General features: G+C 51.7%; 1 protein-coding gene across 1 annotated transcript; it reads left to right on the forward strand.

Moving 5' to 3' along the window:
- The first annotated feature begins 4,087 nt into the window (after window positions 1–4,087).
- Window positions 4,088–7,522, forward strand: WNT8A (Wnt family member 8A). Its single transcript, XM_063168367.1, has 6 exons — window positions 4,088–4,158; window positions 4,247–4,280; window positions 4,491–4,629; window positions 5,481–5,606; window positions 5,704–5,846; window positions 6,962–7,522. The coding sequence occupies exons 1-6, from the start codon at window positions 4,088–4,090 to the stop codon at window positions 7,520–7,522; spliced, it is 1,074 nt and encodes a 357-aa protein (XP_063024437.1).
- The last annotated feature ends 6,809 nt before the right edge of the window (window positions 7,523–14,331 follow it).

Genomic DNA, 14,331 nt, shown 5'->3' on the forward strand with positions numbered 1-14,331 from the left:
TGGTACAGCTGAGGGTACAAAGTGCTGCTGAGAGACAGCAAATCCTCGGGATAATTATTTCCACTGGGAAAGCACACCCTAAGCCAGCTCTGTTGGGTGGTTTAATCTTGTTTTCAGTAAATATTGGGCTGCTTCTGTGTGCCAAAACAGGCATGAGGAGGACCAAGCCTGTGGGGTAGGTGTGGCACAATACCTGATTCCAGTTACATCTCCATCCCCAATTACTATTCATTAATCAAAACAAATTCATTATACAGGCAAAACTCCCCCCAGCACTGCCAGGTCCAGGGCTTGGGTCCTGCCTCTGTTTGCTGCTGCTGGGAGCTGCAGCAGCCCACGGGGACTGTGCAGCAGGCAGAACAATGGGGACATATTTTCCCCAACACAGGAAGTCTGAGAAGATTAAAAATAAAAATTCCTAGAAGAGCTGGGTGTGCGGGAGGGCTGCCCCACAGCTGCAGGGCTCTGGGTTGTGCAGCACAGGGCCACATCCCCTTTGCTGTGTACAGACCGAGGGGCTTGGGGGGCTTCCCGGGGTGAGCAGTGTGGGAGAGCACCGTAAAACATCCTGCACCTCACCAGAGAGGGGGTGATTTCTAATTACCCAGGTGGGTTTCTATTGTGAGGAGGGCAGCAATGCAGGATTTGACGCCAGGGCTCTGAATGTGTCACCTGCCAGGGGCAATTTAGCAAGTGGCCTGTGCTTTATTCTCCTGCTGTCCACAGCCACGGGGCAGCACAAGCCAAGACCCCACCCCTGTGGGACCTGCCACCCTGATAAACTGATTTACATCATGTCTGCCTTCCCTGAAAACCCACATTGTGGTGTGAAAAGCGTTTTGTGGGTGTGGGGGGCTATACATGCTATTGTTGTCTCTTTAATTAGGGCAGATACCAAAATGTTATTACCATGAAAAGCACTGCCTGTTTGGTTACATAGCACAAAAATAAGAGACAAAGCACCCACATTTCATCAGTTAAGTCGAGGGGCTCCAGCTGACACTCAGGACACTGCTTTGTAGGCAGCCTGTCCCTCAGCATCACTGGGTGCAGGCTCTGGTGCTGCCTCCATGCTGGGCAGCTCATGAGGCTGCCCAGAACCACTGGCAGTGCACATTCTTCACAACAAGGTAAATTCAACAGAATTTGCCTTCCAGGCTTTTTTTCCCCATCCAGAACCAAGCCAAAAGCAGTCTCTAGGCAGTGGGAAGATCAAAGGGAAACCAGCTTCAGCAGCATTTCTCAGATGGCCCACAGGGGGTGGGTCACCATGGGGTGACCAGTGGGCTGTTCCCATGGGTGATGGGGGAGCACCCAGCCCTGCAGCCTCCAGAGCCACATGTGCCCAGTGACTTACAGAGCAAAGCACCAAAATCAGCTTCTAAACAGCTCTGCCCAGTTCACTGATTCACCCCAAGATCTCCAGACCACCCGTTCCTGTGCCTCAGTTTACCCAGCTGCAAACATTTAATCCCTTCTACTGCAAGGACATTGCACAAAGTGGTCTGTAAGTGCAAATTTATTAACACAGCAAGACTCAGGTCTGCTTTTGCCTAAGGTGGAAGAGTCAAGCAGAAATAGAATTGGGATCAGTGCACTCCTTGCTGGGCACCCTGCAGAAGTGCTGCCTGCCAGGCCTGAGCAGTTCCTGTGGAAAAACCTGGAGCAGCGTGGGGAGGCTTGTCCCAGCACGCTGCTCTGTTTGCTGACAACTAGTGCAAGTGACAACGTTATGAGTGACTTTGGGGATGGCTGTGACTTTAATTAGAAAGGACATTTTTAATAGGCTGGGCAGAGAGCTGTGTGGTCCTGCCAGCGGCTGCTCACGCCCAGGGACGCTGTTATTCCTCTGGCATGTGATAGCAATATCATGTGTGAACTGACAGAGCAGACATACCAACATTTTTTTTTTAGCTGCACAAGCTGTCTCAGACAAGGAAAAAGCCCATCTAAATGGCCTCAGGGGCAGCCAGACACAACCCCCCAGAATCACCTGTGTGCACGCAGAAAATGCACGCAGATTTCCGAGCCATATGCATGGGCTGTAATCAACGAGCTCCCCTGATACATGGGAAACACTTCATTCCCAGTAATTGTCCTTTGACAGCTCCAACAAGTAGGATCTGTTTGGGATGGTAATGATTAAAATGCTGACTCACAGAGGGTTTTCCATGCTGGTGGGACTGCACCAGCTTTGTGCTCACTTGGAAGGTATTTTGCATCCCTACTTTTTAACCAATCTGCAATTTTAATCCTCTGGTTACAAAGGGGTTGTTTGTGGCTTTGCCCAGCTGACTCCAGGTTTCCCTTGTGCAGAGTCTGGAGGGAGAGGGCTCTCTCCTCTCTCACTGAGGGGCAGCAGGGCAGGGAGAATCCCTGTGCTTGCTGCAGGCAGGAGCAGAGAGAGCTGCTCTGTCTGCAGGCAGGGGAGAGAGCAGAGACAGGTCTCCAGCAGCAGGAGCTGAGCCCACAGACCGGCTTCAGACACCAGCTGGGAGGTGTCAAACCCCAGGGCAGGTTGCTGGCTCTGCAGTGCTCTTGAGCATTTCATGGCAGGACAGAAAACTACTTCTCAAAGGTATTGAGGTACATCCCCCTGCCTGGCCATTGCACTGCTGGTTGTGGCCACTTGCCTGGGTGTGAAAATGGGGTTTGTCCCAGTGTGTCCCCTTCTGCTCGTGGGACAGCTCCCCACTGCATTTCCAGTGCAGACCCATTCCCTTGAACCTCACTTTGCTGCCCTTTCATCAGTCCCCTTGCAGCAGCACTGATTAACTCAGGGAGGTACCCAGGGTACCCCAGGGTCAGTCAGGAAGCTGAGAGCAGGAGGAGAAAGGCAGCACCTCTGCCTGCCATGGGGCCAGAGAGTCATCGTGGGCAGAGGCTGTGCCTGTGTGCCATGGGACAGTGACAGGCAGAGCCAGGGGGCTGATTGTCACTGCTGGCACAGCACAGCACTGCTTTGGGGCCAAGCACCACACTGCCCCTGGAGCAGCCAGGATCCCTGCCCAGGGTGAGCCAGTAGGACCATTCACCCACCCCAAAACAGACCAAGAAGTTTCCGTAAACACCATCCCCCCATTTCTCATCAGCTGTGTCACATCTCCTCACAACCCTTTACCATACTGGCTGTAACTACCAAAAGGTTTTTTGGGTTTCCTCTGATAAGGATTTTCCTTTCCCAAGCCCAGCTGATGGCTCAGCTGCAGCAGAGGCCCCTCACTCTGCTCAGGCTACGGGCAGCTCCTGCCTGGAGCAGCAGCTGTGCCTGTGCTGCAGCAGCCTTCACCCAAAGGAAATTGCCAGCCCCAGAAAACTGCTCCCCTAATTACAGCCTTGGATCATGGAGAAAACCACATAAATGATTCACACAGTGTTCCCAAGCTGCAGCCCTGTAAATGAGAGAGATTTCCAAATGCTACCGAGCCACGCTCGCTGGTATCAGGATGGAGATGCAGAAACTTTCATCATAAAGAGGAGAAAAGGAAAATTCCTGCCCTCAAACGCATCTGCAAACCAAGGAGGCCTGGGAGGTCCATCCCCTATAGATCTTTACAGAAGGGTTGTTAAAACTCCTCGGGGAATTGTCATAGGAGGGAGCAGGGGAACTATAGAAATGCATCTGCTTGTTATTTCAGAGGGACGTGGGGATGGAGCCTCTGCTGGCGAGCAGGAGATGAAAAGGAGAAGGCAAGAGGACTCGGGGCCAGCAGAAAGGGATGGCTGGTGGTGGGGAAGAGAGTTAAAAGTGTCCCATTGTTAGGGAAGTTTGCTCTCCTTCAGACCATCCCTCTCCCAGGGACACCCGCCGCCTTTTGAAGTGCAACCTGAGGCGGTTCCTCGTCACCCATTGGAGCGGGAGCTTTTTTATCACATTAAGTCATTGGGTAGCAAATGAATGGGGGGTTTTGACTATTCACAACTTCACCTTATAAATATCAGGGTTGGAGGTTCCTGCAGCTTTGCTCCATCCCCATAGCTCACCTTGGGAAGGAGTGGAGGGAGGTGGCCCTGCTTGAGCAGAGACCTGCGGTGTGGAGAGCTACGGAGCAGCCAAAGGGATCCAACCCCACTCCTTGTGACAGCCATGAAGAGAAGCACCCTCCTCATCCTCTCCATCACAGGGGTCTACAGCGCCGTTCTCCACTCAGCAGCATGGTAGGGTCCAGCTTGGTGGAAGGGGCATTTTTTTAGAGATGCTCTTCAGCCTGTGGTAAGGTGATTTATTTTATTTTCTCTTTTTCAGGTCTGTGAATAACTTTCTGATGACAGGACCTAAGGTAATTAACACATGGACTGTCAGGAATTTAAATGGAGTGATTTTGTATTGCAAATGGGAAATAGTGCTTTCCAAGGAACCAGACTTCCCAGAGCATATCGGCTCAAGTCCTGCCAAGTACAGAGGGAAAAGACTCACAACGTGCTTATGTCTGTTCTCACTGATAAACGCTAAATCGGTGTGGATTTTAACCCGCTGTTTCCCGTGCCAGGCGTACCTGACGTTCTCCAGCAGCGTGGCGGCCGGGGCACACAGCGGCATGGAGGAGTGCAAGTTCCAGTTCGGCTGGGAGCGCTGGAACTGCCCCGAGAGCGCCCTGCAGCTCTCCACGCACAACCGGCTCCGCAGCGGTGAGTGCGCGCACCTGCGCCCGCTCCGCCCGGTGCGCGGGCCGGGCGGGATGGAAAAGGGCCTTCCTGCCCCAAAATCACCGCTGGTTTCCTTTAGCTGTATTAACCGGGGTAATAGACAGCACTAATATTTTCCTAGGGATCCCAGGCTCAGTGTTTCCCTGCTCCATGGGTCTGCTCCTGCCCCTTTGTGTGCAGCATCCCGGGGAGTGCAGTGCTAGAGACACCCGAGCTTCCAGTGGGGAGAATTGCAGGAGAGGCAAAGGGAGAAACCAGAGATGTGCACTACGAAACTGCCTTCATGAGGAAGCTGTGGATATATTTCAATATAATTTATTTCAACGGGCAGAAGTCTCCTTTCACCCAGAGCAGCAGCTCTATTTGAATGTGTTCAGAAAGCCAAAGGACTACACTTGGAGTGTGAGTGCAGACAGCTGTTAGCACAGGTTCAAAGGATCAATGACCATTTTCTCTAGCAGGCAAGATCAAAGCACAACATACCCCCAGGCAGGGAAGGACAGGGATGAACCGAGTGCCAGGTGAAAGGAGAATTAACTCACCTTGGCCACAGCAGGACCATGGCATTTCCTTAAAATCCTACCCCTGGCAAGAAGTTCCATCCCCTGTATGGACACCTGCATAATATGACAGCAAATTGCTGTACCCTGTGATGCTGAAGCCTGAAAAGATCCAGTGTTGAGCATTTCATTTCTGTAGCACCTTTCCTTTTGCACAGAGCATGTGGGTATTTTCTTCTTGCACCTTTGCAGCGCAGGAGATCTTCATTCCTGATAATTCGGGATTGATGTCTATATTTGCATGTGACAGCTTTCTTCCCTGCTCTCCCCCAGCTACCCGGGAAACCTCCTTTGTGCACGCCATCAGCTCTGCCGGGGTCATGTACACCCTGACCAGGAACTGCAGCCTGGGGGACTTCGACAGCTGCGGCTGCGACGACTCCCGGAACGGCCGCGTGGGTGAGTGACCACCCAGGACAGACTGACCCGTCCCTCTGTCCATGCACAGGGCATAATTTGGGGCAGGTCAGTTCATAATCCTGTGTCTGTGCTGCAGGTGGCCGAGGCTGGGTCTGGGGAGGGTGCAGTGACAACGTGGAGTTTGGGGAGAAGGTCTCCAAGCTCTTTGTGGATGCCTTGGAAACGGGACACGACACCCGCGCACTGATTAACCTGCACAACAATGAGGTTGGGAGACTTGTAAGTAATAATAACAATAGTAATAATAATAATGTCTATATTGAAAACAAAATCTAGGCTGTTCAGGTGCCCATTTTCAAGCCCCTGTGAAAATCCAGGCCCGGTAGTGGTTGCATGGGGGAAAAAACACAGCCAGGATCTGGCCTTGAACCTCAACTCAAGGAATCACAGTAAGAGCTGTTCCCCCTTCCAGCTTCTGCAGCTGTGTAATGCAGTTAACTGCTGGCACACACCACTTATTCAGAAATGCATGGGATTTGTACTCCCCTCTAGGCTTGTCTGGTCTGTAAAACAAAGCCAGAAGCACCTTTCTTACTTTCTTGCAATATGCATTTCTGAGCTCTTTGGCTGGGCAGCCAGGTGTGAGCTGGCCCTGCTCACAAGCCAGCCAGACTCGCCCCCACTCCTGCCTGGGCCATGGAAGCTCTCAGCATCCTCCCTTGTCTGTAAAAACAAGGATGACAACACTTAACATACCTATCTCATAGGGTGTGTCAAGGCTTAATCTCACATAGATACCAGCGATTGGGACCTTATAAATATCAGAGGGAGATAGGCAGATAATATCTGTGAAGTGCTTGGCCTGGAGGAGATGCAGAGACGTTGGCTATGATTATTCCAAAGGAGTTTCACACATTTTGAATGAAACCTCTGAAAGGGACATGGGTTGATGCTGGTGAGTGGCGTGAGAAGGGCATGACCTGACAAAGGCACTTCTTTCCTGGCCTGCATTCTCCTGGAAGGGCTGAGGACAATAGTTTGTGCCCACTTAGCCCTGGGACAGATGTTTTCCTGGAACTAAGAGCAAAAGGTACAAGGGTTGATCTTTGCTGTTCATAGCTTAGTTTTCATTATTATTTCATCTTTCCCTTACAGTACGTAGTCTCTATCGCACCAATGGTGTCTTTTCTATCGCCTATACTGGGACTAGTAAATGCTTTAGTTGGGTAGGGGGAGGAGCTTTGTTATTCCAGGTCATGGAATTCCAGGTCAGCTCTTGGAAGGATCTGAAGTCGTGCCAAGAACCAGACACTTTAGCTGCAGTGTCCCCACATTATAAGTGCTGTAGAGCCTGATTTTGAGATTCCCTAATTTCTTCACCTCATCCCCCCAAGGCGGTGAAAGACACCATGAAGAGAGCCTGCAAGTGCCACGGGGTGTCGGGCAGCTGCAGCATCCAGACCTGCTGGCTGCAGCTGGCCGAGTTCCGCGAGGTGGGCAACCTGCTGAAGCTCAAGTACGACCAAGCGCAGAAGCTGGAGATGGACAAGCGGCGCCTGAGGGCCGGCAACAGCGCCGAGAGCCGCGGCGCCACGGCCGAGACCTTCCACCACATCCACGCCACCCAGCTGGTGTTCCTGGAGGACTCCCCCGACTACTGCACCAGGAACGCCAGCCTGGGCCACCAGGGCACGGAGGGCCGCGAGTGCCTGCAGAGCGGCAGGAACCTGTCGCAGTGGGAGAAGCGCAGCTGCCGGCGGCTCTGCACCGAGTGCGGGCTGCGCGTGGAGGAGCGCAGGACCGAGGTGGTGTCCAGCTGCAACTGCAAGTTCCACTGGTGCTGCACCGTGCGCTGCGAGCAGTGCCGGACCACGGTGGCCAAGCACTTCTGCACCCGCCGCGACCCCGCCGCGCCCAACCACAGCCGGCAGAGGAGCAGGGCCCACAGGAGATAGGGGAGGCTCTCTGGGGTCCTCATGTTGGGGTCCAGAGGGTTGGGTGTGCACCCTGTGAGGTGCTGGGGTCTCCTGTAGATGGAGGGAGCTCAAGGTGCGGGCGTTGAGGGTCCATCTTGCTTCCATGTGTTTTCCTCAATGTTTACCAGTAGCTTCTCTCTTCTCGGGAGTCACTTTATCTGTGTGTTGGACACAGGGAGGGATTTCATGGTTTATGTGGGTTCACCCCCTCGTGCCCTTGCCAGTGGGTCTGCCAATGGAGCAGTGGGACTCCAGCCCCCAGCCAGAGGTGGGAATGGGAGCTGTGGCAGGTCCAGCCAGGTGATCCCATCCCTGCAGCCTCAGGTCCCTGCTCTTGGTGCACAGCAGCTGCTTGGCAGCATCTCTGGAGGAAAACTTATGCACTTTGTGATGTGAGAGGAGGTTTAACAGTGTCGTGGTGTGCGTTACGACAGCTGCAGCCTTTTGAGGGCTTTGGAAAGTTTACAGTCAGTGTTTACATATTTCCCTCCCCACCTTTTTTTTCTCCTCCTTTTTGAATTTTGTATTCTGGCACAAGAAGCCTTGCTCCAAATAGACAATAGCTTCATGTATTTGTACTGGATAAAATTAAGCATTTTACACTTCCTATATTTTTTTTTAATTAACAGATAAGAATTCAGAATTCTTTATGCCTAATGTTGTTTATTAATAAATTGCATTATTGCTTAGCACAATCTGTTTTGACTATATTTTTTAAAGTATCCTTTAAGAGTTAGATTTTGGACTGTATTTTGCAATAAACCACAGTGAAAATAATTGGCTTTTTCCTTTCTGGCTTCCTAGCAGTATGATTTTAGGTGCAAGATTGTCCCTTTCTGTGTAAAACCCAGCACTTCCAGGAATTTCCTCGTCATTAATCCAATGAGGGCAGTGAGTTCAGTGGCTGGGTCTCAGTGAGTTGGCTCCAGCCTGCAGTCCCCGGAGGGTTGGCTTTAGTACCTATCGCCGTAATCTCGCCCTCTCCAAGCGCTGAGTATGCAGGCACAGCCCGGCTAAAGCCGACTCTGAAGCTCCCAAATTCTCTTTAATTCGCCTCGCCCCGACATCCCCCAGACAAAGCGAGGCTGCCCCGCTTTGATGTGGAAAGCGCCAGCAGCGGCGCGGGTTTCTCGGAGGCACGAGAGGAACCCTTTGAACTGGGGCAGGAGAGAAACCTCGGGGACACTTGTGAATGTGTCTCATGGTTCCCTGCTGGTTCCCTGCTGGTTCCCTGCGGCTCGGGGTGCCGGCAGCCCGGGGAGGGCAGCAGGGACAGCGCCGGTGCTGCTGTCCCACCCCAGAGCATCTCCTGCTCCCGGGATCCGAGCTGCTCCGGGCTGTGCCATCACCCGCACCCAGGATGGCACAGCAAGGAGGCTCCGCCAAGCTCGCTCTCCAGCCAGGGGAGGAGGAGGAGGAGAGACAAGTGTAAAAATCCCCCCACAGCTCTGCCGGCACGCCGCACCCACGCTGCAAATGCTCCGGTGCTGTTTTATCCAGGGCTCCCTATGGCTCCCTGTGTAAACACAGCCTGGGCACACACCAGAGCCAGAGCAGGGAGCTCACCCTGCAGAACACACGTTTGGGAGGCACAGCTGACTCCCATGCAGTTATTTTATAGAAAGTGGGGTTTATTAAAGCCCCCATCAATTAGAGGGGCTATGCTGCCTTCAGGGTGACTATTTCTAGTAACTCACCCTACCAAACCAAAATACCCCAAGATTTTTGCACAGTGTTGCCACAACAGCAGTAGCAAGCCCCAAAAATTTAGGCTGAACTGGGAGTGATAAAAACAGACAAGCAAAGCTGCTTTCCTGCATCTCGAGCACTGGTTGACTTGTCTGCACTAATATTACCCCCAGGGTCTCTTTTTGTATTGGTTTGGACTGTGATCCAGAGCCCCAGCACCTGCAGGCACAGGGTGCCACCAAAATCCCACAAAATGAGGATGTACAGAGCACAGGACAGTCCCTGTTGTGCTCCCAGAGGAGGGAAACTATTTCACCAGGATAACTCCCAAGCACACAAAAACCTTCCTGCTGTATAGCAGCAGCAGGTTAATGAAGCACACAGGAAAATCCTGGGAGATGAGGGCTCCCAGAGAGCAAGAATAGGCAGGACATGCTGTGTGACATCCTACCCATTTCTCTGCAGCACCTTTTCAAACTGACATGAACACAGAAAATTAGAAGGAACAGGTTTGTAGGTGGCAACAGCACCAGACCAGACCTCTGTCCCACAAAGCCTCCATCCCAGGGAGATGGGGCTGGAGAGGGAAGCAGAGATGCCACTGCTGAGACCAATCCTTTCCCACTGAGCCCTCCCATTCCCACCAACTCAGCATCCATATCCACCCCATTGTGCTTAAATGCTGGAGATGAACTGTCCTTCCTTAAATTTGTCATCAAAGCCGTTTATATTTCTGGTTCCCAGACTCTCTGAGGCCCCGAGCAAATCACCCCAAAAGCCAGAGAATAAATGCAAACTGAAGCAAACTCAAGAGAAAGTTACACACCATCCCATGGCACAGATTTCACAGATTTCCTCTCTCTTTTTGTACCTTGCAGAGACAATACCAAGTCTGAACAAATACAAAAATCAACTCTATGGCTTAGAGTGGCACCTAGCCAGAGATATTACAGTCCTGGAGAAGCTGAAGCTTCCTTATCCTCCCCCTTGTTGCTTGGATACAACAGCCATCAATTCTCACTACATTCACTACAAAACAATAGAAATTCAGGATCATCTTAATCCATCACAGCACTGTCAGGGAGCCCTGACACCCCTGCCTGCTGCTGTGCTTTCTGTAATAACCCTCACAAATGCCATGGGGCACAGGGGAACAAACTGAGGATGCCACAGGACTGAGCTCATCATTTCAGTTGTGATTTTACCTGGGCAGATATTTTACCCCTGCAGAGCAGCTTCTAAAGCAAACAGGAGCACGCACAGCCACTGCTGTGTGTCCTGTCACTGCTGCCCTGTGAAGGCTCCTTGAAGAGCTTTTGCAGGGCCTGGTGATGCCTTCAAACCTGCACAGGTTTGTTCATCATCACACAAGTCAGCTCCAATCTGACTGATCCGAATCCCTGTAACTCACTGCACACCTGGAGGAAGGGCTGGAGGAAGGGATGGAGGAAGAGCTGGGCTGGCTCTCCAAGGGCTTGAGGAGGAACCTGACACTGTCCCACAGTAATGGTATTGTAACAGTTTTGATCCTAATTACAATGAAAAGCCAAAAGTTCTAATCTGGGCTGGGTGCTGCATGAACTCAAAGCAAAATCTTGCTGCCTGTCCCTTGAGAGTGACAGCACTGCCTCTCCCCTGGAGCAGGGGCACTTTAGGCAGGGCTGCGGGGACACTTGGATGGTTCTGGGGCAGCATCTTCATGTTTGACCAGCTACTGACACGGACAGAGCATCCTCTGGGGTGAGAAATCTGTGGAATCAGCTCAGCATCACCACTGCCCTTCTGGAGGTTTGACACCAGAGTTCCCCCAGTGTATTTGTGCCTTTGTTGTGGGAGAGGGATGCTTTACCATCCATTTCTAGTGAGAAAGAGAAACATACTTCAAATGATGAAATAATACATTCCAGCTATAGCATCAGCACAGAGCAGGGCAGGTTTATGTCAGAGGTGCCTGCTGAAATACACAGGGTCAGTTTTGGGGTGCTCATACCATGATAACAGCCCAGGCTAAGCCCACAAGCCCTTCCCATCTATCCCATCCCTGTCCCTGTTTCACCAGTGCCCTTGGCCATGCTGTGCCGCTGTCCAGGTGTCCATCCCAGCACCCTCACCAGGGACAGCCACCCCAGGTTTCTTCTGGTTTCTCCTTCCCTGCAGCTGGAAATGCCTGCCCAGCCTCACTCCCCTTCAGGCAGGAGACTCAGGTGGCCCTGGCTGGGGTCACCTCCACCAGGGCATGCAGGAAGGTGAAGTTTGGGGTGCAGGTGCCAATGGACACAGACAGCCCATCCCAGGGCTGCCCAGCACCCAGAGCCAGCCTGGGGCTGTGCCTGTAGGGGCTCAGGGTGGCACCTGGCACTGCAGCTGAATCTGGGCTGGTTCCTTTGCTCCCTCTGCCAGAACAGAGAGCAGGGGTGGCTCTGGCAGGGAATTCACACCAGCATTGCCCCCAGAGCAGGGGTGGCTCTGGCAGGGAATTCACACCAGCATTGCCCCTGTGTGCCCCACAGCCCCTCCCAGCAGGCTGGCAGGGACATTTCTGCTCAGAGATTGAGGCACCTGCCCCGGGCTGTCCCCTCAACAGGCCACACTGCTGACAGTGACCACCAGCAAGCAGAGAATCTAATTCATTAATACACAAAGTGCAGGTTCTGCAGGTTATTTTGCCAAGCTGTCTGGAGAGGGATGGATTTTGGCCTGGCACTGCTCCCTCCCCCAAAGCCCCACCACAGCCCCCCTGCATCCCACAGCATCCCTCCTTTCCCCCAGCCTGCTTCCCTCCAGCTGTTAAACTCCTTGCCTGCTGGATTACCTTTAAATTATGCCCCCAGTGCCCTTTCATGGATTATAATTCTGCATGAGATGTTTGTGCTGTATCCTCCCCCAGTATTAAAGTGTCAGGAGTGTATCCCCAGGCCATCCATCTTCAACACTTCCGTGAGGGCTTGGCAATTCCCTGACATGAATATTATGGCTCTCCATGCAGAGCCTCCATCACTCAAGCTGACAAGTGTTAGAATCTCCTCTCTTGAGCAGGGTAAGTGACCTTTTCATATGCAGTGTAGATTCCTGGTCACGCTGCATCTGCTGCAGGGAAACCAGCGAGTGCCAGCAACTCCCTCAAGCCTTAGAAAACAAGGCACAGGTCCTTTTCCACTTGCAAAACCAACCCTTGGCAGGAAAAAGTTAAAGGGCCTGAATCAGCCCCTGGTTATCTGCTGCTAGTGCCAGTCCCAGAGAGGAGGATGGGAAAGCATCCATTTATGGGATTAAATCCATGGGATTTGTCAGCAGGAATTTTCAGGGAAAGATGGGAGGATTTGGGTGTGTGGCTTGTTGGAGTATACAGGAAAGATTTTTGTGACCAGTTAGTGACTGTAGTGACTTAGAAACCTCAACTCTAGCTTTCAGCAATACATTTTTAAGTGAGATTGCTAAAGTTAGATCCCTAAACCGGCCTGACTTTCAAAGCTGCTGGACTCCTGGGCTTCCCACAGCTGTGTCCAGGTGCTCCCCTCTACCTGTGCCTGGGGAGAAGCTGAGGCAGAAAACAACCTTTAAAGCTCTTTTCAGCTCTGCCTTCCCAGCTGTGCTGCCTGGGGACACCCCAGTCCCCGTTACCGACAGAAATGAATCCCCTGGGGCTGAGCTGTGCCGTGATCCGAGTTAAATCCCTCCTACAAAATTCACACGTTACCCCAAGTCTTTGGCTAAAGGGGCGCCTAATTTATTTTTTTTTCCTCTAGAGGGCAAAGGGACTTTCAGAGGAGCTTTGGCACCTTCCCCTTACAGAGGGACTGGTGCTGGCTCACTGCCAGCGCAGAGCAACACAAACTTGTTAACACCTTTTCTCTCCCTGTTAATAAAGTCAGGGCAATTAACAGCTTCACTATTTACAAAACAAATCCTCTTTGCAACACCTGAGAAAAAGAGTTACAAGTGTTTCCCAACCATTTCTCGGTTGGGGAGGACACCTACAATAACTGGGACGAGCTGCATCTGCTTTCCCTGGATGGAGAGAACATGGAATTCTGCATATTCAGTGTGAATTCATGCTGCCCTCCCAGCCAGGAGCCCTGATCAAGCACAGATCTACTGGGAAAGGTTCCAAAGGCTTCTCCAAGGAGAAGGAGGCATACAGGGAGTCAGGGTGTCAGTTTATTGCCCATTGCTGGTCCATTTGCCTGGTATGAAGTGGTACAAGGAATGGACACAGAGCAGGTTGGTCCCTCCAAAAACGCCCCCGTGGTGGCTGGGAGGGAATTTTGGTGATGTACAGGGTATTTACACCTCTGCTGGGGCATGCACAAGCTCCCCCACCTCCTTTTCTGGTTCCCTGCTCTCTCCTAGGATACAATCCACTTTGCAAATCACTTTGCTGGCTTACAGTGCAGTAAATTCCCGCTTTTCAAACAAGCCCCAAGGAGCTCGGCCATATAACAGAAGATTGACAGATTAGAGAAAATCAGATAAATGCAACTTGCAATGTACTTTCAAAACTAACTCCTTCCTTCCTTCTCTTTTCCTCTCCTATCCCATTCCCCTTTCACCAAACACACAGAGTGGCTCATATTTTATGAACAAGAAGGATGAGGTGCTCCCTAATTAAACAATTCTCTATCTGCAGGGATGGATCCTGGGACAGCTTCACACAAGAGCTCTGCCAGACCAAGTGGACTTGGTCCAAACACTCCAGGAGATTGGAAAAGATCTTTTTAAAGTGTGCACCCGGACCCACACTCACTGGACTCTTGGACCCACACTCATTCCTCTCAGAGGGTCTGAAATGCAGAGAGGAAAGGAGAGGGAGGTGGTGGTAACTCTAAGTCAGGTAAGGACCAGAGATTGATGGCCACAGCTAAGAAATGTTCACCAAATGCAGTCAGGAGGCAAAGATGAGTTGCAATCATGTGGGACAGAGTGAGTTAGAGAATGAAAGAGCCAAAAAATGAAAGAGACTGACCCTAAATCTGTCATAAATGGGACAGCAGAGCTGTACAAGCAGTAGGATGTGATGGGAAATAGGGAGATCTCTAATAGTATTTTAGCTATTCTTTCTCCCTATTCTTTCCTCAGTGTCCCATGCAACATTAATTGAA

Source organism: Melospiza melodia, chromosome 14 (assembly GCF_035770615.1).
Source record: "Melospiza melodia melodia isolate bMelMel2 chromosome 14, bMelMel2.pri, whole genome shotgun sequence".
In the NCBI taxonomy this organism is placed as follows: Eukaryota; Metazoa; Chordata; class Aves; order Passeriformes; family Passerellidae; genus Melospiza; species Melospiza melodia.

Coding starts and splice junctions, on each gene's coding strand:
- WNT8A (XM_063168367.1), top strand. CDS start 4,088: ATGAAGAGAAGCACCCTCCTCATCCTCTCCATCACAGGGGTCTACAGC. Junction 4,281..4,490: donor TTCTGATGACAGGACCTAAG/GTAATTAACACA, acceptor TTCCCGTGCCAG/GCGTACCTGACGTTCTCCAG. Junction 5,607..5,703: donor CTCCCGGAACGGCCGCGTGG/GTGAGTGACCAC, acceptor TCTGTGCTGCAG/GTGGCCGAGGCTGGGTCTGG.